The sequence below is a fragment of the Seriola dumerili genome, unplaced genomic scaffold (genome assembly GCF_002260705.1).
Source record: "Seriola dumerili isolate Sdu_G_001 unplaced genomic scaffold, Sdu_1.0 BDQW01000088.1, whole genome shotgun sequence".
NCBI classification, from domain to species: domain Eukaryota; kingdom Metazoa; phylum Chordata; class Actinopteri; order Carangiformes; family Carangidae; genus Seriola; species Seriola dumerili.
In genome coordinates, this window is record NW_019174343.1 from 7,827,399 (window position 1) to 7,849,681 (window position 22,283).

At 45.1% G+C, this 22,283-nt stretch overlaps 2 protein-coding genes and 1 long non-coding RNA gene across 3 annotated transcripts in view; 1 reads left to right on the forward strand and 2 right to left on the reverse strand.

Moving 5' to 3' along the window:
• Positions 1-697: 697 nt before the first annotated feature.
• Positions 698-11,104, reverse strand: LOC111221970. Its single transcript, XR_002665107.1, has 4 exons — positions 10,985-11,104; positions 6,303-6,479; positions 5,920-5,957; positions 698-1,732 (listed from the first exon to the last, which is right to left on the reverse strand). It is a non-coding gene; the product is annotated as an uncharacterized LOC111221970 (long non-coding RNA).
• Positions 11,105-11,286: 182 nt separating this feature from the next.
• id1 (inhibitor of DNA binding 1, HLH protein) lies at positions 11,287-12,564 on the forward strand. Its single transcript, XM_022745584.1, has 2 exons — positions 11,287-11,786; positions 11,989-12,564. Exons 1-2 carry the CDS (start codon positions 11,424-11,426, stop codon positions 12,022-12,024), a joined length of 399 nt encoding a protein of 132 aa, XP_022601305.1. The 5' UTR covers positions 11,287-11,423; the 3' UTR covers positions 12,025-12,564.
• Positions 12,565-17,121: 4,557 nt separating this feature from the next.
• The window catches only part of LOC111221932 (nuclear receptor coactivator 3-like), a 31,813-nt gene continuing 26,651 nt past the window's right edge, over positions 17,122-22,283 (reverse strand). The window contains exons 13-23 of the mRNA XM_022745526.1: positions 22,057-22,180; positions 21,631-21,870; positions 21,197-21,409; positions 20,984-21,101; positions 20,687-20,858; positions 19,740-20,108; positions 19,435-19,557; positions 19,079-19,316; positions 18,781-18,973; positions 18,429-18,639; positions 17,122-18,284 (exon numbers count right to left, since the gene is read on the reverse strand). Of these exons, the coding sequence (XP_022601247.1) occupies positions 18,273-18,284; positions 18,429-18,639; positions 18,781-18,973; positions 19,079-19,316; positions 19,435-19,557; positions 19,740-20,108; positions 20,687-20,858; positions 20,984-21,101; positions 21,197-21,409; positions 21,631-21,870; positions 22,057-22,180 (2,013 nt within the window). The 3' untranslated portion in view covers positions 17,122-18,272. The remainder of the gene's footprint in view (positions 18,285-18,428; positions 18,640-18,780; positions 18,974-19,078; positions 19,317-19,434; positions 19,558-19,739; positions 20,109-20,686; positions 20,859-20,983; positions 21,102-21,196; positions 21,410-21,630; positions 21,871-22,056; positions 22,181-22,283) is intronic.

Below are 22,283 nucleotides of genomic sequence, written 5' to 3' on the forward strand. Positions count from 1 at the left end.
AAGAGGGATAAGAGATGTGTGTGTGTGTGCGTGTGTGTGTGTGTGTGTGTGTGTGTGTGTGTGTGTGTGTGTAGGTGGAGAGGGGGGATTAGGAATTGAAATGCTTCATGAAACAATGACTATAGCTCTTAATTCTATATCTATATTAAACATGTTGTATTCATTAAAGGCTGGTATCCATTATTGAAGATACTTTCCACCTGATTGATGTAACCATGACAACGTGTGCTGACCTCCAGATGTGATTTGAACTTTACAGCAACAAATTATATTTTACCCAATTATGTTGCAGGTAATTTCATGACAATGACTGAGCAGCATGTGAACATTTTCATTGCGAGAACAGATATGACATTGTTATGAGATCTGACACCAAAGCAATACAGATATTGATGCATTTTTAAAAAAGAGGTCAAAGTTCAGAACTTTGTCTAAATAAAATTGTTATAATTATGATTGAAATCAATAAATACAGCACTTGTTATATTCCTTTTTCATTCTATAATTTCAGCTGCGACAACCTGTTTTTCCTGCAACATTGGTAGTGAACATTTTACTAATGTTCAAAGTGTTTAGTTATTTGTCTCTATGAAGGGTCTCTATAAGGATAATAAGGTAAGGGTAACAATCGTCAATATTATCAAGTTCCATGTAGTCAGTCACACTGGTCATCCACCACACCAATTTATCTTCTAGTTCTTTAGATGTTGTTTTTCTGAATATGGACAAATGCGGCTCTGTAACCCATTTGGACCCATTCAGCCTCTCTTGTGGCAGACATCAGTGTTTGTGTCAGGTGGGTTCATTCTGTTAAACATAAACAGACGCAGTGGCTGAAAACCTTCCCATGTTGTTGTTAAGTTGATGTTCAAGACTTGTGAGAAAGCTGAAGAACACATTGCCTTCTAGGGATGCACAGATCTGACTTTTTTATTTTCGGATACTGACTCTCATGCTTCAGTTCGGGGTATCTGCTCATACCGAGCACTGATCGATACCTTATGCTCTCTTTTTCTATGTAACACACTGGAATCATTTTCATGTAAGGTAACATGAGTCCAGGGAACTGACCCGTGGGCCAACTTTGACTAAATGGATGTAACTGATATCAGAAAATACAGAATTACATAATGACATTGACAAAGACACTGTATTTAATTTGGAAACGTCATGTCACGGTTGATACCAGATCAGCGTAATAAGGTCAGTGTCACTGCCGATACATCCCTATTGCATCCTGATCGCATTCAAAGTATTAAAGCATGTCATTGGCAAAATAAATTATGAGCCTCTTGAATTAAAATCCTATTCAACCTGAATTTAGCCGGTGTCTCAGCTGCAGAGTTGTTTATCCAATCTACTGTCTATGACACTTAGCTCCTGCACTGAAGTGTATTGTCAGGCAATGACAACAGAATCAAGCCTTGCAGATGCCATGTCTCACGTGAGCGCAGCCTAATCTATCCGGAACGATCATGTTCCGGGATAATTGAACATAATTGAACACAACATCATTGTGGCTTCGAAGTGACTTTAGTTCCCTCACTGTTATGAGCTCGGGTTTGTTTTAAACAGAGCAGTTTGAACGTTGGCTGCATTGCTCCTGCGGAGCTGGAGCCGGTAAGGGGGGCAGCTGCGGGATGATTCACGTCCCCAGCACACATACGTCATCCTGGGTGGAATCCCACAGACGCTCCCCTGGGTCACGACTGGACATGGAGCAGATCGAATCCTAGAAAGAGAGACGGTGATACTGTAAAGATAAACTAACACTCCAGGGCAAAGAACAACAACTGAGAACTAGAAATGCTGAGTCACTTGAGTTTCTGTGGCTGAGACATCACTGTCCTGCTCCCAGCTGGCTGTTGACACCTACGGGAGCAGTGGTGAGCTGAGTGATAACAACAACACCATCACTAGCAGCACTGTGAACCCTACTGTATGATAAACACATGACTGTGACGGGGCTTCTTGGTCAAGCCCTTCTAGCTGACTAAAGCTTCAGTGAAGCACGGAGCAATTTGGGGAAGAGAAGAATGACTAAGTCGTGCACCTGCCTCTCTGTCAGAATAACACCGCCAGCACATTGACAGGAGGGAAGGGGGTGAGAGGGCTGCATGAAAAAAAGGAATTTCCAAGGACAGGGAAGATGTTGTGAAATCATATTGCGCATGTGGCCCGCACAGCTGCACAGGGAGTGAATCGCTCCATGTGTAACAGAATGAATCACCAGTAGAGTTCCTCAGAAGTCAGATCACACTTTCGTCTCTCTCTCTCTCTCTCTCTCTCTCTAATTCTCTCTCTACCTCTCTCTCCCTCTCACTCACTCCTCCCTCCCTCCTTGTTTTGCTCTCTTCTGTTTTCCATACTGCGCCTTCCTTATCACAGGTGCAAGTGGTGAAGTAAGCTGACTAGATTATCCACATGTGCCATATAAGATCACTCCCCAGTCTCACACAGGTGCACTCACATATAGAGATACACACACACACACACATGAATACGCATACATCAGTAATCACAATGAACAATGCCGAAGCCATCCAAAGTCTCTTCATCAGCATGACATCATATGGCGCATATAACACACAGCGCTCACACACTTCCTCCTCCTTCTAACCCCCACTACATTATAACACAGGTGGCCAACTGCAGCAGCCGGAGCAGCATTCCTGCACTGCTGTTAAGTGACATCTCCTCTGCAGAAGTGTCCTCATCCTCATCCAGGAAAATCAGATGACTCACAAGGTTATTTACTTCAGATGGATTTCTTTGGGTTTTTTTCATGTCACTGCTAATGAAACTGGAATGCTTATGGGGGGCTGCTTGTACCAGTACGCCTACAACATATCACTGCAGATGGTATGAATTTTACTGTGATTATTTTTGTTGCTACGGCTCACTACAGGCCTGGTCACACTATGATTTAAATATCTCCCTCCAATTAACATTGAATAAAATTATGTGCAATACTGGGAACAAAATGCCAGGGGTGAGTAATCAAAAATGGAAAGAGAAACTGGAAGAGCTTTTGTGACTGACTTCTACAACCACACATTTCACTAAGATCAACAGATGAATTTTGCTGTGCTGTGTGCTAGGAATTTTTCCTGTGGTGATTGGGCCTCAATAGTGATCAATCAGAGGGAATTCAGCCTCTAAATTCCTCAGTGAATAGTGGGACGATGGGAGGAGGAGGAGGAGGGCAGCTGATGAGGAGCAACCCTCATGAAGTGGAGAGGCTGCTGACATCTTTATCTGTGATGCTAAATTGACAGCTTTAGAATGTGTCTTTAATGCTAATTCAATGGCTAAATCCACCCAGAGCCAGGCTAGCTGTAGTGCCCTACAGGGCAGCGGTGTTATCCAGGGTCCCTAAGGACTGTCCAGCGCTGCTCTGTGTGGTCCAGCCCCCCCAGGAGAGGGCTGGGGATGGGGGCTCTGGGCCTCTGCCTCCCTCTCCTCCTCCCTCTCCTCCTTGTCCTCCTTTGATATCAGGAGTGCTGGAATGGAGGAGAAGCACTGGAAGGGACGGGGGGGTGGTGGGGTTGCTGGGGGGTTGGTGTGGGGTTGCCGGGTCTCCCTAGTTGCCAAGCGAACGCCATATGGGCAGCTCACTGGTGTTACTGGGGGCCCGGGGCAGTTCCCAGAATTCACATGATAATGAAGCCCGGGGCCATTCAGAGTGCTGGCCTAAAGCTGGGCCTAAGAGCTTTTGATAGCCCCCAGCAGCCTGTAGGCCTGCCCACCCCGGGCCCAGCCAGCTTTCCTGCCAGGCCCAAACCACCTGTTTGATTTTCCCAGGGCCCTGCCACAGCAGAGGGAGAGGAGAGAAAGAGGGAGCCGGGAGGAGGAGGGGAGGGGCAGCAAAGGAATGTCTCCCTCTTATTTTGTCACTGAGTGTGTACTTCCCATTCACTTCCTCTTTATAATCCTCCAGCCCTCCCCTCACGTGCACACACACACATACACACTGTTGCATAAACACAGGCGTGCACGCGAACACATGCACCCGAGTATAACCTAGATGCACATACACACACACCCCTGCTGACCCGCACACAGTCTATTTCCCCTTTTGTTAAACCCCCTGAAACAATCCCAGGGAGAAGAATGAAGTTTAAAAGTAGGGCACCTTCTGCTGCATCGAAGTTTCACACAAGCGTATTCCTGGAATAGGGCCCTGGATGAAAAGCAGGGCGCTTGTCTTAGCTGTGTGTGTCTCAGTTCTATGTGGGAACCAGAGGAGGATCTTCAGCAGGCAGCCGAGGGGACTGAGACACTGGCAGTAGAAGGACTCGGGGGGGGGTGGATGAGACGGTGATGGAGACTGGGGTGGATGAAGGGACACCCAGGCGTGAGAGGAGGGATGGGAGGGAACAGGGAAAGGGAATGAAGCTTGTGGCACTTGCGGGGGGTCAATGTATGTTTACAAGAAGGGCACATTCCTTTATCGTGAGAATAGCTGGTCGATGCAAAGCAATAACACCGGGACAGACAGGGCAGATGGTCCCAGGCCTCCCTTACTGTAGCCACAGCACATGAAAACAAAGATTCAGTCCTCGCTTGTTGCGTTGTCAAACAGTGAAAGTGAATTTTAAGTCAGATTAATTCAGCTACAGGGCTTAAAATGACATTTGCACAAAAAAATGCTGACTGCATGTGTACTTTCTTCTCTGACGAGATTCTGTGGAAGAATGATTCCTGTTGTGAAATCATCTGATGTGATCACAGTAGCAAAACACTGACTGGAAGTGCAGGTGTGCAGGTGTGACGCTGTGTACTCTGTGGCCACTGCTAGTTCCCAGTGTGAAGGCGGGGCAGCGTTCCTACAGTTTAACCAGAAATGCTGCCTTGCTGGGGGCTAAACACCTGTGCTGCACTTACAGAGTGAAGGGTAGGGGTGGGGTGAGGTGTGTGTGTGTGTGTGTGTGTGGGGGGGGAGGGGGAGGGGTAACCCTAGCCTGCGTTTTGCCCCCACCCCACCCTTACCTAACAGGGTCTCTAGTTACTGTAGTCCCCTGGCTGAGCTGTTTCTTTTAACACGTTATTGAGGTCAGGTGTACGAGGGACATCTGCATAGAAAACATTACAATAACGCTGCACTGTAGCTCTATTGACTGTGACAAGAATATGCACACCTACACCTGTTGCACCTGCACTGCCTTCTGTAGACCACATGAATGGATAGCCAGATTCCCACACCCAAGTAAATTAACTTCCTCTTGCTGTTGCACCCTCTATACAGCTTTGATAAATAGAAACAACAAACAAGGAGGGAAACTTGAGCAGGCTCAGATCACAGCTGAGCCAGCATAGACTGTTAAGGTGGGACTTTAGTGTCAAGAGCATCAGGAGAGAGAAACAAAAACTCCCCAAGGCCCAAATAACTTGATTATACCCGCTCCACAATCAAAACAAAAGTGGCAGGCCCAATCTGTTCACTGTCAATGGCGGCTCTCATTTGTCAAGCCCATCCAAGAGGTTGGTTCTCAGGCGACTCGCACAATGCCCAGTGACAAACAGGAGGGCTCTCCTTTTAGCCCTGCCTGCCACTGGGAAGCCCATCTGAAGTATTAATCTTTGGGTGGAAGAGTGGAGGAGAGGGCTCAGCCTGGCCCAGCCATTGTCCCCAGGCCTGGGCCCTCTGAATGGGGCTTTGTCAGCTCCCCAGCTGCCACTGTCCATGCTCCATCTTTGGGCTTTGGCTCCCATGTCCCCTGGCCGTGCTGACTGGACGCCTCCGTGCAGCTGTGGGGATGTGCGGGGTTTGTGTGTGTATGTGTGTGTGTGTGGGACGGAGAGAGAGGTCAGGTGACAGACCATTCGTCTCTCACACACACACACACACACACACACACACACACACACACACACACAGAAACACACACAAATACGTGCCTTTACATAGGCTCTTACTTGTCATTTCAAAGTGGTGCATTCAGTTGCCATGGAATCTGAAAAACACCAGAATGAGATTAGTTCAGTTTCCTGTTAGAACTTCATCATATGTTCTTGTATAGTATGTGTAAAATATGTAGTTAGAAATACGCAATATGTGTCTGCTCTTATACAACTCTAATTTTTATTGCTCTTCTATCTTATTTGACAAATTCACAGAAATACTCTGATAGATTTGTAGCTTTTTCCTTTTTTCTGTCAGGTGTTGATGATGACTAAGGATTTAATGTCCCTTTCTAAGTCAGCTAAATGCCTTAATTAAAACATGTATACAGTATATATATATATATATATATATTTATCTAAATTTGCAATCTGTGGAAATAGAACAAGGATATTACTGGAGCTGATCTGATGGTTTCCCAGAAGCATTTGCTTGTTCTCCATCTCCCTCCTACAGCAGGGGGCAGCTGGCCAGCAGCAATCAGGCCTGTCCCCCATAGGCATCTCCTGGCTACCAGCTGGGAACAGCTGGTCTCCCCTTCTGCTACTGGTGGACCTGGGCCCTGCTGGAAGTCCTGGAAAGGAGAAGGCCTTATAGGATCTGACAAACAGGCAGCATTCACACATAGACAGGTTCTGCTAATGAAGAGGCCTCATTAGGCAACATTTACAGTTTCTATAGAGGTGCAGCTATTGTTCAAGAGGGGAGCTATAGCCATGGGGCTCCTCAGGACAATGGAGCACCTCATCAGGTTGTGTTGCCGGTTTCACCGTAGCCTCTGCGCAAAGTCGGTGTAAGCTCACTCGAGCGTCTGCTGTGTGGTGTCAGCGGCAAACTGTTGCTGAAGTGAAAGAAGTAGAAGGAGGGGTGAAATAGTTGCTGGTGGTGCTGGGGGGTGATGAGCGGACGGAAAAGGGACTCGGGCGTTATTAGATTTGCAACAAGCCGTAACACTGTCTCCCATTGTGTATCCCTCCACCCCTGCCCTCCCCCAAGCCCCTGACCGTAGAGAACTCTACCCAGCATCCCCTCCTCCCCCTCCTCCTTCTCACCCAGCCCCACCCCAGCACCCCCCACACCCCCAACTAAAGCTCTCTCACCAGGCAATTGCCACTGGAGTGGAAAGTATTCCAGAGCACAATGCCTATGCTCTCAATGGGTGCTTTAGCATGCCACCAGTGCGCTGTCACCAGCAGATGGGGAGCTAATTAGAAGCCATTAAAGGGCTTTGATAGTGTGTGTGGGAACCAGGCGGAGGGAGATGGCCACAGGGGTGTAAAGGAGGGGTGAGCTTTGGGTCCGGTGAATGCACACACACATACACATGTACACAAGTGAGAGAAAAAAATAGAGACCAAGCTGTCCCTGTGAGTCCTCCAGGGGCCAAGGACACAGAGCAGAGGACACCTGTGTGGCTTCAAGGACCTCTGTGAGGCTTCGCCGCACACCAACTATCAGATGGAGATAGTGTTCCTATAACATGCTCCTGGCTCTCAGGGGGAGGCATCCGTCCACCCACCCAGTCTGCTGCCTGCACACAGGAAAAACACCCAACAGGCGGCGAGGCTCCAGTCGGTCTGCACTGCTGATGACACATCTCTGAACCAGGACTCCCACAGGAAGTGACTCCCAACCACGGGTCCTCAGTCATTACAGAGGCTGGGCTGCCCAGGGAGGTGCCAGGCCACGCCGAGGCACACCAGGAATCCAGGCGGAAACATACATAACACACCCCCACTGAAACAGTGACACACTGTGTTACAAACTCTCACATTCTTCACAAACTTCCTCCACTTGTACCTGTGACTGATGAGTCTTGAGTGTCACAAATCAATCATCACTCAGCCGAGGATAGATGTGACATTGTGGTGTGGAAGTTTTTTGTATTTGACACCACACACACCCCTCCCAGTCTCATATGAGCCTCTCCACACACCTGCACACAGGTGTGATCATTATCAAGCAAACAGGAAGAGCCTGACTGGGAACTGGAAACTAATCCCACAGCTGCGAGGAGATGGTGTGTGTGTGTGTGTGTGTGTGTGTGTGTGTGTGTGTGTGTGTGTGTGTGTGTGTGTGTGTGTGTGCGTGCGTGCGTGCATGTGTGTGTGTGTCTGTGTGTGTGTGTGAGTAAAAATTGTTGAAAACTTGCATGTGGTGCTCTCCTCTCATTATCAAATTCCTCCCCGTTTCTTTTCAACAGTGTATCTCAATAATCATACTGAAGTAAAATCCTCTGTCTAAGAAACCATTTATTCTCCTCTACCATCATTGTTGCTTGGTCACTTTCATGTTTCAGGAAGTAGTATGAGCATTACTTATTGTCCCCACAGCAATAATAACAGCAGCAAAAGTGTGAAAGCATTGCTGGAATGTCCCATTTCCTCTGAATGAATTCCTGCACCAACTTTTCCCCTTGCGGCTTCCTGTAGTGTGCTTTTGTAGATCTATTTGCTGAAGCGATAAAGAGGGCGTATTAGCTAATATGTTTCCCCTCCACCAAATGGAAAAGTTTATCCTGAAAAAACGCTACTGGGAAATGGTTTGTGTGCTGGCACAAATATAGCCAAGATACACAATGTCCTAAAAAAAAATAAAAAAAAGACAAGTGTTGCCTCTCTGCTGTTTGATGGGTGCAGGATGTTGCAACAGCACTGACAGAAACAGTAGCCTGTCGCAGAAATAAAATACTGAGTGATAATCGGCTCACATATAACGAGTCCACTGGGAAATTAATTGTGTGTCAGCGATGAAGGAGGGAAGGGGAGCTGGGAGAGGGCACTGCCATTCTGTCAGTTAAAATCAGGAGCTAATATGTTTCACTTTTCTTTCCCCTCCTCTGCCTCATCCCTCTGTCTTCTCTCTCCCCTCGCCTTGATGTGCTGTAAACAGGCTAAAAAGGGCCCAGCTGTGTGGAGTTATTGTTGGTGTCAGTAGGAAGTGCTGATAGCTTTTGCAGCTGAACAAAAGCTGGATGAGGGGAGTGGAGGGGCGCTCCAGACACTGTGGCTCCAGCCTAGATTCTCTCCCACAATCCCTGCACCGCACTCCCATTGTTCTACCCACCCGGCCCTCCCTCCGCCCTGTCAGCTGCGACCTAGGACAGAGGGCAAAAAAAGAAAAGGGAAAAAAAGAAAGTTTTTTAAAAAGTTTTTACAGGCTACTGCAAGAGCTAGAAGAAACAGTGCCGGTGGTAGTTAACTTTGTTACAAGAAAGCAACGCTGACGTTATCTGTGGGCTGGTATAACATCTGTGCAGATATTAGCAGTGGTTCTTTAAATAGCATTTATATTCAAATCTGAAGAGAAAAAGCTGTTTTTATTCCCTCAAGACAATGTGAAAAACTGTGTACTGTGTTAGTCTGTATAAATGCCAGCATATTCATGTTCCAAAAAACTTCTTTTTATATTTCCCAAAAAATTGAAAAAAACAAACAAAAAAAAAACATCTACAAGCAGTGACCAGATCCTGGTCAGTAAAACCAATTATAACCATAACATAACATGTGATGTTATACAGTGGTGAAATGTTACTAAGTACCTTTAGTTAAGTACTGTGCTTAAGAACAATTTCAGCTGCTCATACTTTACTTTATTATTTCTATGTTATGCTGCTTTATAACTTTATTTCATTGTATTTCAAAGGGGTAATGATGCACTTGTTGCTCCACTACATTTATGTCACAGCTGAAATACTTAGTACTTTTACTTCAATAGATTTTTGAATTCAGGAGTTCTAAGGTTATTGTAATGGAGTATATCAGTGTTGTTACTTTTATAGGCTACTTACTTCTTCCACTATTATGATAGTTGATATCATATTATAATAAGAAACTTATTATTGTTGTTGCAATATTGTGGAAAAATACTTTTTCAGTCTTTTGGAAACGTATTTACTCCTTATTAGATTATTTATTTATTTATTTATATTATTACTTCGAAATGTATCTGTAGGCTACAAGTTAAATTTATTATTAATAAATATTATTATTACTATTTGACATAAACTGTCATACAGCAAAAATAAAATGCATGAAACAGAATTTATTTATTTTTTTTTATAGTAGGCTAACCACAGGGGTATACAGTAGTGAAAGCAGGCTGTGTGTGGGAATGCAGCAGTTATTATTTAGTGTTAAAACGCGGTAACAGCACAATGCTGACCCTTCCTCCTCCCCCGCCTCAGCGCTGTTAACCGGCTGACAGCGTCTGCTCTGCAGGTGCGCGGGGCGGTAATCCCATCCCGCTGCTTTAAGGTGATAAATGAACGACAAAGCTCCGGAGCCGGTTTGTTCTCAGGGCTCCGCGCGCCACGCAGGTGAGCGGAGGAGCTCAGAGTGCGAGCTCTCTTGTTTGACGTCTCCATGGAGACCGCCCGAGCGGCGCCAGGCTGACAGGCGTCAAGGCTCGGATGAATGGGTGACGTCACCGCGCTGGCGCCTGCCAGTCTGCTCGGGCTTGTTTGGACAATCTGGGGGGAAGATTCAGAACAGGGCGATGTGATCTGAGTGTGCACACAAGGCTGAGCACACACTGCAGAAACATGTGAAGGAATCCGTGAAGCTGCTGCTCACACTGGGCTTCCTTCAGCACACAGATGCAGGAAAAAGAGTCTGTGCTCCGAGAAAAATGCAGTTTGAGAACATAAAGAAAGCTCTGAGCTCGAAGGCAGAGATTTTGTCCAGGGAGCAGTGGTGTGGGAATGACTGCGCAGCATGTTTTCCAAAACGATCAACAGTCTGCCCTCAGATGGTAATGTTATTAGACTAATGGTCTGATAAATTGAATAAGCTGCTAATCTCTTTTGTAACTGAATTCCACGCAGTTCACAAAAAGGGTCTATAACAAACCTCGTCATCTTGAACTAATTTAAGTTAATAAAAAGTGAATCTTTTCCCAGAATTGTTTGGCCTCTCTATGTGATCAGTTGTCTAACTTTACTGTACTATTGTCGCCAACATCTGCAGCGCCATCAACAATTGTGAGAGGCAAATCTGGGGCACTGTGGTAGCCTAATTATCATTAGCCATTCATCCTATTCATCCTGTCCCATCCCACACACATTCTCACAGTACATACCCAGGCATTCACCACCCCTTGACTGTCCCCAGGCAATCTACACCTGCAGAGTCCCCAAGCCATGGACAGCTGGATTCCCACATATTACCAATAAAAGACACACATTTGTTTCCATTTGTAACGCCATCCCTCAAACAGATTGTAAATCCCGATAACCAGGCGAGCGCAATCATTGGCTGAGAGTGAGGTTGTGGACCGACCCATCAATACAAACGTAGCAATGTGATTGGCTCACCGCCTTCAAACAGGAGCTTTCGGACACGCCCCCTGCTCCTGCACTGCTATAAACCGGAGGAGGTTTGCCCATGTGGATGTTGCAAACTGTCAACATTCCCTTGCTCACATCTCCAAGAGGAGTAGAAACGCCGTTGCTCAACTATTTCTGAACAATTCTTTTTCCTCGTCATCCTTGGAAACTACACCTTATACACTAATCAAGATGAAGGTTGTCGGATCTACCTGCGCCCTGAAGAGCAAAGTCGGCGGAGAGGACGTGGTGCGCTGCCTGTCCGATCAGAGTCTGACCATCTCCAAGTGCAAGATCCCGCTTCTGGACGAGCAGATGACCGTCTTCCTGCAGGACATGAACAGCTGCTACAGCAAGCTGAAGGAGCTCGTGCCCACCCTGCCCACTAACAAGAAGGCCAGCAAAGTGGAGATCCTGCAGCACGTAATCGATTACATCTGGGACCTGCAGGTCGAGCTGGACGAGCCGGAGAAGAGCCGCCAGCACTCCGCCGGCAACGTCCCCCGCACACCGCTGACCACCCTGAACGCAGAGATCGCCAGCATCTCAGTGGAGGTAAATATCTCTTCATATTCACTGCTATATTCTCAAAGTGCAGTTCACTGTGCCACTGAGTTGCGTGCACCCCTGTAACGTGTATTTGATATTTCATTATGCGTGCGTAAAAGTTCCTTTGGCGTACCAGATTGCTTTGTGACTGCTTTGCATCCTCCCGGAGCAAATGAACTAATCGCCCTTCTCTTCTCTTTTCCCGCAGAATGGATGCTCAGATGACAGGATTATGTGCCGTTAAGAGCTCGTGGAGCATCGCACCATGACCCCACAGGGAGCACCGCCAAGAACGAACAAGGCTACCTGATGTGACTTCTCGACCACATCAATAAAAAACCTTGAACTGTGTAGGGACGTTTCAAACTCCCAATGCTAGAAAAATAACGTTGTGTGGACATCCTCCGGCGGCGAGGATCTCTGCCGCTCACGACTCTCGATTCATCAGAGGGTCCTGAGAGAAGAAGACCGGTAGTGTCCAGATAGAGACTGGGTTAGCCGGAGGACCAAGACAAGTTCAGTGCAGCCAGCAGCCGCTTGTTGCTTGTAGAGTTTCTAAAGAAAGCTAATGTTTCTGTCACGCTCTTTGTATCTTGTGTAAACCATGTAGAGAATTCAACGTTTTGTAAAAGAAAAAAAGTAAATTTCTCAGATTCCTGAGCGACAAACTGTATTGTATATTACAATGCCTCATTATGTGAAGATATTGTTTTCTTACAATGTACCTTATTGGTGTTTTTATTAAAACAAGACAATTATTTTTGAACAAGAATTCCACTGTGTCACTGTGTTTGTGTGTGTAAGAGAGAGGGGAGGGAGAGGGAGAAAAGGAGTCTGAGTTAAAGTGTAGTATCACATCATATAGCTGGGAGGTTTCACTGCTGATTACTTAACATATACCACAGCTGGGATATAGTCTTGTAAGACAACACTTGGGTGGTTATTATGGGCTGTTATGGCCTTATTACCATTGTGATTAATCGCAGGCCTTCCTATACATCTGAATAGCTTATCTTGTAGCTGAGTACTAGGAGAGTGTAAAGTGGTCGTCACTAAAAAAAAAGTGCTACACCAAGAAAGGGCTGTTAAGTCATTCAGGTAACATAAAACCAAAGCTGGTGGTCAACATAATGGCTCACAGCCAGTTAAATTGGTAATTTGCCTCTCTATGGGTCATTAACGTATCACATTACAAGAGGAAGTCTCCCTTTAAATCGTCAGGTCGACAGATCTTGGCAAATAAACACAGAGTTTGAATTAAAGTTTAAGAGAAAATCGTCGTCATTACTTTTTTTTTCCCAAGAGGATTTAAGATTCTTCGTGTATTCAACACATTTATTCAGATAGATAAAATGATGTAAGATGGTTTACTAGGAATGAAAAATATGAAACAAATAAGATAAAAGTTTGTTTCACTTCATAAAACATCCATTTAAATGTGGTGTTTCAATATGTAACGGTGTAAATCAACAGTTTTCTAGTTTCGCCGGCACTGCAGGGGTTAAAATTGCTTTGGCGAGGCGACTCGTTATAAGATTTATTCTGTCTCCCTGGTGCAATGTTTTTCCCATTTCCCTGCGGTGCGATGCGCACAGCTGCAGCCCCGGCGTGGCCAGTGTGTGATTGTGTTTGTGTGATAGCTTTGTGCCAAGGGCAGGGGAGGGCGGCGGGGCCCAGACTGAGCGGCGCCTCGGCACACCTGGGGAAGTTCAGGTTAAATAGCTCCACATTCCTCAACACACAGCTGATTGAAACATTAACAAACAGTAATCCACGGGCCAGGCCGCAGATGGGCCGGGAACCACGCCAACACTCCGAGAGGGAGAGAGAGAGAGAGTTGCTCTCGGGTAGAGATTCCCACAGTACAGTCGTATGTTATAAGTTTGCTATTAATATATACACTTGACTTTTTTTTTTAGAAACCTACTCTGCTTGAGCCGTTAGGGAAGTGTCAATAAGTGTTTAAACAGAACTGTCTAACATATAAAAACTCCTCACTGTTTTCTTTCATACTGCTAAATCATAATAGTCTTTCTTCTTTGAACTCTTAATCACTTGTAATTATCTATAAGGCAGATACAAATCTCTTACGTAATCTGGTTGAGCTGTGGAGAAAATGAAGACCAGGCTATGCTGGTCTTCACAATAAAGCTGTTCTCGACTAAAAAATGTATTTATAACCATTATTTTATCACTCTATAACCATTTAATCCAATTTATATTTGTTTCATTCCAAATGATTGTTATTATTGTAATCCCTGTCCATAAACATGAGTCAAACCTCCAGTCCGTCAGGCATGAAGTTAGCGCCCTCTGGTGACCATAGAATGAACTGCAGTCTCTCGCAGAGTAAAAAGCTTGTGTATCAGCTGCTGTGTGAGGCGATGGAGGTGCTGGAGACATTAGTAGACAACAGCGCCGCCCTCTGGTAAAGTTTATACTGTTTGGTGTTTGGTACTGTACTACATTACTGCAATAACATTTGTTATTAAATGAACAGTCATCATTCAAACACTTTTACTTAAGCTTTACTTTAGCTTCATACTTATACTCAGAGAAAATATTACACTTTCTAGTCCATCATGTTTTCGTGACAACTGAATTACTTTACATACAAAACATGACCATCTAAAGAATATGATAGACTGTTACATATACAGCATTAAAATTCAGTAATAATAATCTAATCATACAGAATGTGACCACACTACCACATTTTTTTCTAAACATTTCCCACTAAAGCTCCAGTATGGTATTTATACTGTATTCAGTGGTGTGCAGTGACTTTTACATACACACTAGCTGCACTACACCAATGCCATACATATGGACCAGTCTAAAACATACCTTTTGATGACAGTAGCAGCAGCAAATCTCTCTTAAATTCAGGGGCTGTTCTGTCTCATGATTTTGTGCCGCCTGTTTTTCCTGTGCTGAAATCTCTCTCCTGCATCTTGCTGCTCTCTGTCTGGACATCTTAACCTTGTCCTTCCTGGCTGAAGAAGTTTTAGGATTATTTTCTGAACTGTCAGTTAACACATCAAATTTACAGTATCAAGGAAAAATATCACTTATATGGTAATCTTCAACATATTCACCATTAACTGACAATGACTCACTCCAGTCACATTGCAGAATCTTGTATTTTCCAGTCTCAGTATTGTTAACGTTTCTTGGCTCGTAGTTGAAGTACAGCTGAGACGTGGGAACTTGGGTCTTGAGGAGTCGTAGCATTTACTTTCTTACATACTGGAGTACATGGCACTGTACGTTCACGGCTATACTGCTAACTGCTAACTAACTAGCCCTCTGCTCTAGTCGCCAGTATCACCGCTCTCTCTCTCTCTCTCTCTCTCTAGCCCTTTACACACACTGAACACGTACTGATCTATTCCTGAAAGGAGCCGCGCTCTTTCTGTGACAATATTCTGTCTCAAATTTACTGCAGATCTTGCACAGATATGATAAATCAGTCATTTGATCGTTTACTTGCTGCTACTTCTTCTTGAGGCTTAATGCGGAAGTTTTGTTTCCAGACCCTTGCGCATGTGTATTAGGCCTGCAATATCATAACTGATCTCAGAACGGTACAAGTCATTACCAACTCTAATGGTCTTTAATGGCTGGAACATAAACTGTATATAAAAGGGCTGCAAGTCAAGCTAGCTTTCAGGGTCAATACCCTGCTGCCACCACAAGTGGGCAGTAAATTGCATAATGAATGCAGGCAGGCATCAGGTTCTTTATGGCAGTGGGTCTCAAAGTGGGGTACAGGGATCCTCAGGATCCTATTTTGTGACCCTTCAGATGGGCTCAACCTTTGGGAAACTATAGATTAAACAACCAAACTGTATATAAAGTAGTTAAAACTAGCTCCACTTCAAAAAGCTACAACATGATAATCAGCATCTAATGATATATATGATGATGCATGAGTCACAAGGAAGAATGAGTAGTTTTTCTTCTGATCATTTAAGTAAATTCTGCTAATTACACATCTGTACTTCTACTAGCACAGATTTTAGAAGACAGGACAATTGTAATTTTACAGTGTGCTAACTAAAATACCTCAGAATACTGTATCACAACTCTTCACAAGTAGTTATATACAGTTGGATCAATACTTTAATCTATTTTTACTGAAGTAAAGGATCTGAATTGTTCTTCCATCACTGTCTGTGCGTGCACTTGTTTAGATGTTAGCGCCTCATACTGTGTGGGTCTTACAATAACCTGAAAGAAGCTATTGTATCTAAGCCTTTCTCCAATACTAAGCAAGGAGTAATATTGAAAGATTTTCTTCTGACAGAAGAATATTAGATCTAAAAATGGAAGTGGATTATTCCTTCATAACCTGACAAGCTGCAGCAGTGCTCATCTGTTTTGTTTGATCAGGAATGATTATTACGTCTATATATACTGGCTGATATTAACTGTTACCAGACTGAGAACTGAGTAAATTACATGCATGCATCACTGCTCATAATCAGTCAGTATATAATTAGAGAATCACAGTCAAGAGTGTTTAAATAGAAATTTGTATTTACATCAATATCAACATCAAAAGAAAAAAATCTGTAATATACATCCTGTAAAATGACAGCTTATCTTACCTCCACGCAAAGAAAAACAAAAACAAACCAAATGATCTCTTGCCTCTTTTTGCACTTCATTCAAACTCTACAAAGTTCCATTTTCCTGAAGTAACAAAATCTGGACATAAAATGAAGTTGTTTCCTGAAAAATAGAAGAGAAATTGATATGTCTTCAAGTGGATTTCATTCCATTGGTATTTCTCTTTCACAGCAAAACATGCTTTGTTTTTTTCTGGATGTAAAAACTTTCTGCTGTGGGACTGAGACCTTCCAGTCCTCTTTGCCCTGCACTGATAGCTGATACACTTACAGTACATAACCATCATATGCTATTACAGATCAATGATATGTACCCATTTACCATCAGAATAATATAACACATATCATAAAAAATGTACACCAGAAACCTCAGAAACTATACAGAGATGTGGAAAAATATCTTTGGATCGCGCATGTTGAAAAGGTAGATTCAGCGGGTTGAGAATAACAGTCAAAAGAAGATGCTGTGAATAAAATACACTCGACAGACAAAGCTGGTGGTAGGGAGAGAGCTCTGCTAGGACCAGGCCTGTTGGTGAACTGAAGGGTGTTTTCCCGTCTTCACTGTACTGCGCGCGCACGCACGCACGCGCACACACACACACACACACACACGCGCGCAGACGCACACACACACACATGCGCAGACGCGCGCGCGCACACACACACACACACACACACACACCCACACACACACACGTACACACACACACAGACGCGCACACACAGACGCGCACACACACACACACACAGCAACAAAACAACAAGTTTACGTAATCGACTGTCCTGACAGAATTCGCCGTCACCATCCTCTAATGAAACCTCTGACGGTGTGAAAGCTCAAACCTTCAACTCATCAGATCCTCGTCACAAGTAAAAAGTGCCTCTCTAAAACATGAAATACACGACTTCTGGGAAAATTTAAAAATACAGCATTAAGAAAATGACAAAACAGAGGAAGGAAAACCCAAAACACACCTGCAATATTTGCAACAGCAAAAAAAAAAAAAAAAAAAGAAAAAAAGAAGCAAAACAACCAAATCAGTATTGACCTATGGGACACAAAAATACAACCAGGTCTCATACTTTGTGCAATAATGGGCCTTTAAAAAGCATGTCTGATATATTTTGTAGGATATTTACAATTCATATTCACAGAGGACATTTGAGACATCTAATACTGCAGTACCATTTGTTTGCTTAGAACAGGGTAATGATGCTCAGTTACAGTCTAAAGCATAGAGGCAAGAGTTATTGCTCCAATCTGCATAACATAGTAAACTGTGCTTATAGCTTCCAATGACTTTAAGAATGAGGCGCATCCAAAGGATAAGAAAGAAAAAAAAGAAAGAAACCCATTGTTGTGAAGGCATTGAATCTCTAATAAGGCTGTAATGATGAAGAAATATTGCATCAATCTTTATTCCACACAGAAGCCTCCAGGTAAAGTGCAGCCACAGCCAGTTGTACCGTAGTCCCGTTCTGCAGCCTTACTGTGACGCTGAATACTGCCCGACAGCTCCGGGTCATTCATGTGAACACACACAAACATGCGCGCACACACACGCGCACACACATACACATACACACACACACACAGGTATTTTGTGTTTGTGCATAACCTAAATAGAGTTCGGCTACAGCATGTGAGGCTTCAGTTGGTGATGAAACCTGATGCATGCTCGTCCTTGTAGCCAACTTCCTCCACAATGAGCAGTGCGATGCGTCGAGTCTCCTGTGTCACATTTTACGCTGGAGAATTACTGTGTGTGTGTTTGTGTAAGTCCAGCTCTTCTCCTGGCCCAGGCTGCTCTGCCACAGATGAAAGGCTCCAGATTCTGCTGTCAGCCACAGGTCGTCAACAGTACTTCTGCAGAGACAGGAAAAAAAGGTTGGACGTGTTAACCTTTCTACCGGTTATAATGGAATGTCTATATCTCTCTACAGAGTTTTAAAACCTCAGCCGAGTCTCTTGTAAGGCCACTAAACTCCCATGTGTCAAACAATTAACTACCTGATCAGGTCCCATTGGCATTCTACCCATTCCCATGGGGTTCATGCCCATTTGGCCTTGCATCTGTCCTTGCATCTGTCCTGGCATTTGGCTCATCTGTCCTGCACCGGCCCCGCTGACTGGCCCAGGTCCACCCATGGAGTTGTTCATCATCATGGGCCCAAACTGGCCCTGGTTGCCCTGCTGGGGGAACTGTTGCTGGGGGTATGAGCTGGAAGACCAGAAAAATAAGTTTTGACATCAGCCATTTACCACTTTAACCTAAAGAAATATTACACATGGACAAGACTCTTATGGGTATCTTGCTAAATTCGTGATAAGTTACTGCTCAAAGAAGCCTGCTGTTGCATACTTGTTGCGTGGCATGCCGCCCTGTGGCCAGCCCTTCATGTCTCCAGACGGGTACATGGGCCCTCCCTGTGGGTTTCCCTGCATCCCTGGCATCATTGCGGTCTGAGGGGGGCCACCCATTCGTCCTTGCATCATGTTTCCTGGTGGGCTGCTGCCTGGAGCCATGAATGATGGGTCCCCCTGCTGGTTCATCCCTGCAAGTTCAACGACAATAACAACAAAAGAACAGTCATGAGCGTGAAACTTGACCATCCAGGAGGAAACGATACAGTCAGCCAACTCTGTTTCAGTCAACTCACCATAGTTACCTCCATAGTTGAAGCCCTGCTGTCCAGGTTGGTTCAAGGGGGGGCCTCCCATGGGGCTGTCCATGCCTGCTGGTGCAGTGACATTTGGAGGAGGACTGAAGCCTCCAGCTGCCCCCTGCCCCTGCTGCTGTTGCTGTTGCATCAGCATCATCATCCGCTGCCTCCTCATCTGCATGGTCATCATCTCCCTGCTGCGCTGAGCCATCATCTGTGCGTTTATGAAACCAGGCTGCGGAGAAACATTAATAATTTCACCGTAATTCGTCAAATGGTGACATGACTCGCTTTATTAAAAATGGCAAGTGAATGCACATTATATAAGACGTGAGGAAGTGCTGACTACATACCTGACCACCCATGGCTGCAGGCTGCATGCCCGGCTGCATGCCAGGTTGCATGCCTGGACGCATGGCAGGGTTTCCTCCGGGGGCATTTTCCATCTTCATGCCTTGTCGGGTCTGGTTCATAAACTGTCGGATGATACAAGATAAAGTTCATTATGACAGTTTGTTTATTTTGATGTTCATTATCAACATAAGTCAAAAAGCTACCCACTCCCCCAAACAAACAAGGTGACCTGCTCTGTTTTCTATATAACGATATTAAGGTCACCTTTAGGTTAAACATGATCTGAATTTGTCACTGTGCTCACCTGCTGCCCTTGCAGTCTCTGCTGTAGCTGCAGTCGGAGAGGCTTGGTGGCCAACATGCGAGGTCTCATCATGTTTGCGCGGGGGTTGCCCATGCCCCCCATACCCACCATGCCAGGGAAGCCTCCTGTTTGGCCCATTTGATTCATCATGGGGTTGAAGCCTCCCGGAGACTGACCTTGCATCGTGTTGCCGCCATAACCGGCCTGCATGCCCATGGAGGGGGGCCCTGGGGGCCCAGGGTAGCCCTGGCCATACATGGGTTTTTGGTCCATGCCTATGGAGGAGTCTGGCCCTGGGAAAGGCTCTGATGGTGGGCACTGACCCTGACCTTGATCCTGGCCCTGCTGGTGACCTTCAGGTCCCTGGGTCTAGGGTACAGAGAAGCTGCATGTAATGCTAGTTTGGACTGCATCAACCGTAATGCAATATCAACACATGGTTGGCTAAGGGTAACTGATTTAGCTGCTGCCAGAGAACATACATAAAACACACATATACATTAAACAGCTGCATCAGAATCACATGTACTACATCAGGCTTACAGATTAGGCAACAAGAAACTGAAAATCTGGAAGCTGAATAGCATTAGCGCAAGCTAACATTCAAGTTGAGGACTTTCAATGAGCCCAAATTCACATCACATCTAATTAGAGGAACTAAAATAAATGTATGCTGTGATGTAAGACCACTCTCTCAGCTTCTGAACTTTTTTTTTTTTCACCGACTTTGTATTTACTTAAATAGATAAAGCAACAAGCACTTTATGTCATAATATTGTTTTATACCTCTCACTTTGTTCAATAATCACTGTGTAATTTAGAATTAGTGAAGTTACTGAACCACTGACATTCATTTGTGGCTCTAGTGCCAACACTGGTGATGTGTAATCATCTCCTGTTAACAAAATGAGTGCGATACATAATTTATACTGTAGTGTGTCCTGTACCTGGCCCACTATTTCAGGGATGCCTAGGGCTCGATCTATTTCCTGTAGAGCAATGACATCTGCAGTGTTGAGCAGAGAGTCCAGCTGGTCCAGAAGTGCTCGTTCATCACTCGGGCCGTCGCTGTTGGCCAGGGGTCCCAGCAGCTCATCCAGGGGGTGTGCAAACTGTTCCCTAAACCAACAAATGACCCAGATGTTTAGTCGCTTCAAAGAAAGGAGACTGTGATTAATGTCAACTTCTGAATTCAGCTTGAGGTATAGAAAGTTGGAAAAATGAAGCGGGATAGGGTTGTGTACCTGTTTGTGTTACTCTGTGGTCTGTCCATTCCTATGGCAGAGTCTGGCCAGGAGGGCGACTGAGGTGGTGGTCCATGTCCACCAAACGGGCTCATACTCATATTGGCTTCATTGGTACCTGCAGATGCATTCAGAGAGGAGTCTAATTCACATATCTACGTTGCTTCATCATATTTGGCACCAAGTAGGTAAAAGCAGAGGCAAGTGACATACCCATCTCCATGAGTTGCTGCTGCAGCATTGACCTGGTGTTTGCAGGTACACTATTGGAGCGGTTGATCATGGGTCCTCCCATTGGGCCAGAGCGACCCATGCCTGGGTGACCTGGTCCGGCCGCAGGGCTGCCACTGGGCCTCGTCATCCCCCACTCCCCTGGTCCTGCCATGGGAGGGCGCTGGGGCATTCCCATACCTCTGCCCATACCTCCTGAAAAACACAAACACCATTTACATTGAGCATTTCATCAGTACACTTAGCCACACAGTGAAAACTGGACTCTAAGCTTCTGGAGTTCAATTAAAAAATTTAAAGTAAGTAGTACTGAGAAAACAAATATCCCTATGCTGTCTATTCTGTGGGACCCAGGTCTACAGTATATAGAAAGCCAGGCTGTCTTGGGCATGCGAAGAAATAAGTGTTTAAATTACTTGTTGGATTGCCTCTTGGTGGACAGAGACCCATGCCTCCAGGAAAGCCATTGGGTACGACCCCAGGGCGGATCGGAGCATCCATGTTCTCCTGTTTGACCAATGTGGGACAGGGGACATTCCTTCTCATGGCCAGCCCACCTCCTACTGCTCCTTCTACACCCATGGGCTTGGCGTCCATGGACAAGGCTCTTTGATAGACACCACGCTGAGCTGGAGGCATGGGGCCTTTCTCCCCATCTGAAACACACACAGTACCAAGGAGAGCGTAAATACCTTCACACATTTAGGTTCTCAGATTCGAAACAACGGGTGCTACATGAACGTCCATGGTGTGATACCTAATGCAATACTTAACAACGCATAAACATTTTTGCAGTCCAGTGTTTCATTTGATGATAGTTTAGATTTTAATCACTGACTTACCATGTAAATTGTCAGGCATGTTTCCTTGTTTGTTTGCAACTTCCTTCCCTGCTCTGGAGTCTGGTTCAGGGTAGAACCCAGAGTTGTTCCTTGGGACACCGAGAATGGTCTCCAGGGTCTCCGTCTGAACCACAGAGACACAAGAAAGATTAGAATACCATGTTCTAGTGGGTATTATTAACTACATATAACAATTTGTTTTTCCTTGTTGGAGAAAAAAAAACAAA

Bases quoted from the DNA above. Each gene is read 5' to 3' on its own strand.
- id1 (XM_022745584.1), top strand. From the start codon at position 11,424: ATGAAGGTTGTCGGATCTACCTGCGCCCTGAAGAGCAAAGTCGGCGGA. The intron at 11,787-11,988 runs GTAAATATCTCT...CTTTTCCCGCAG, and splicing joins TCGCCAGCATCTCAGTGGAG to AATGGATGCTCAGATGACAG.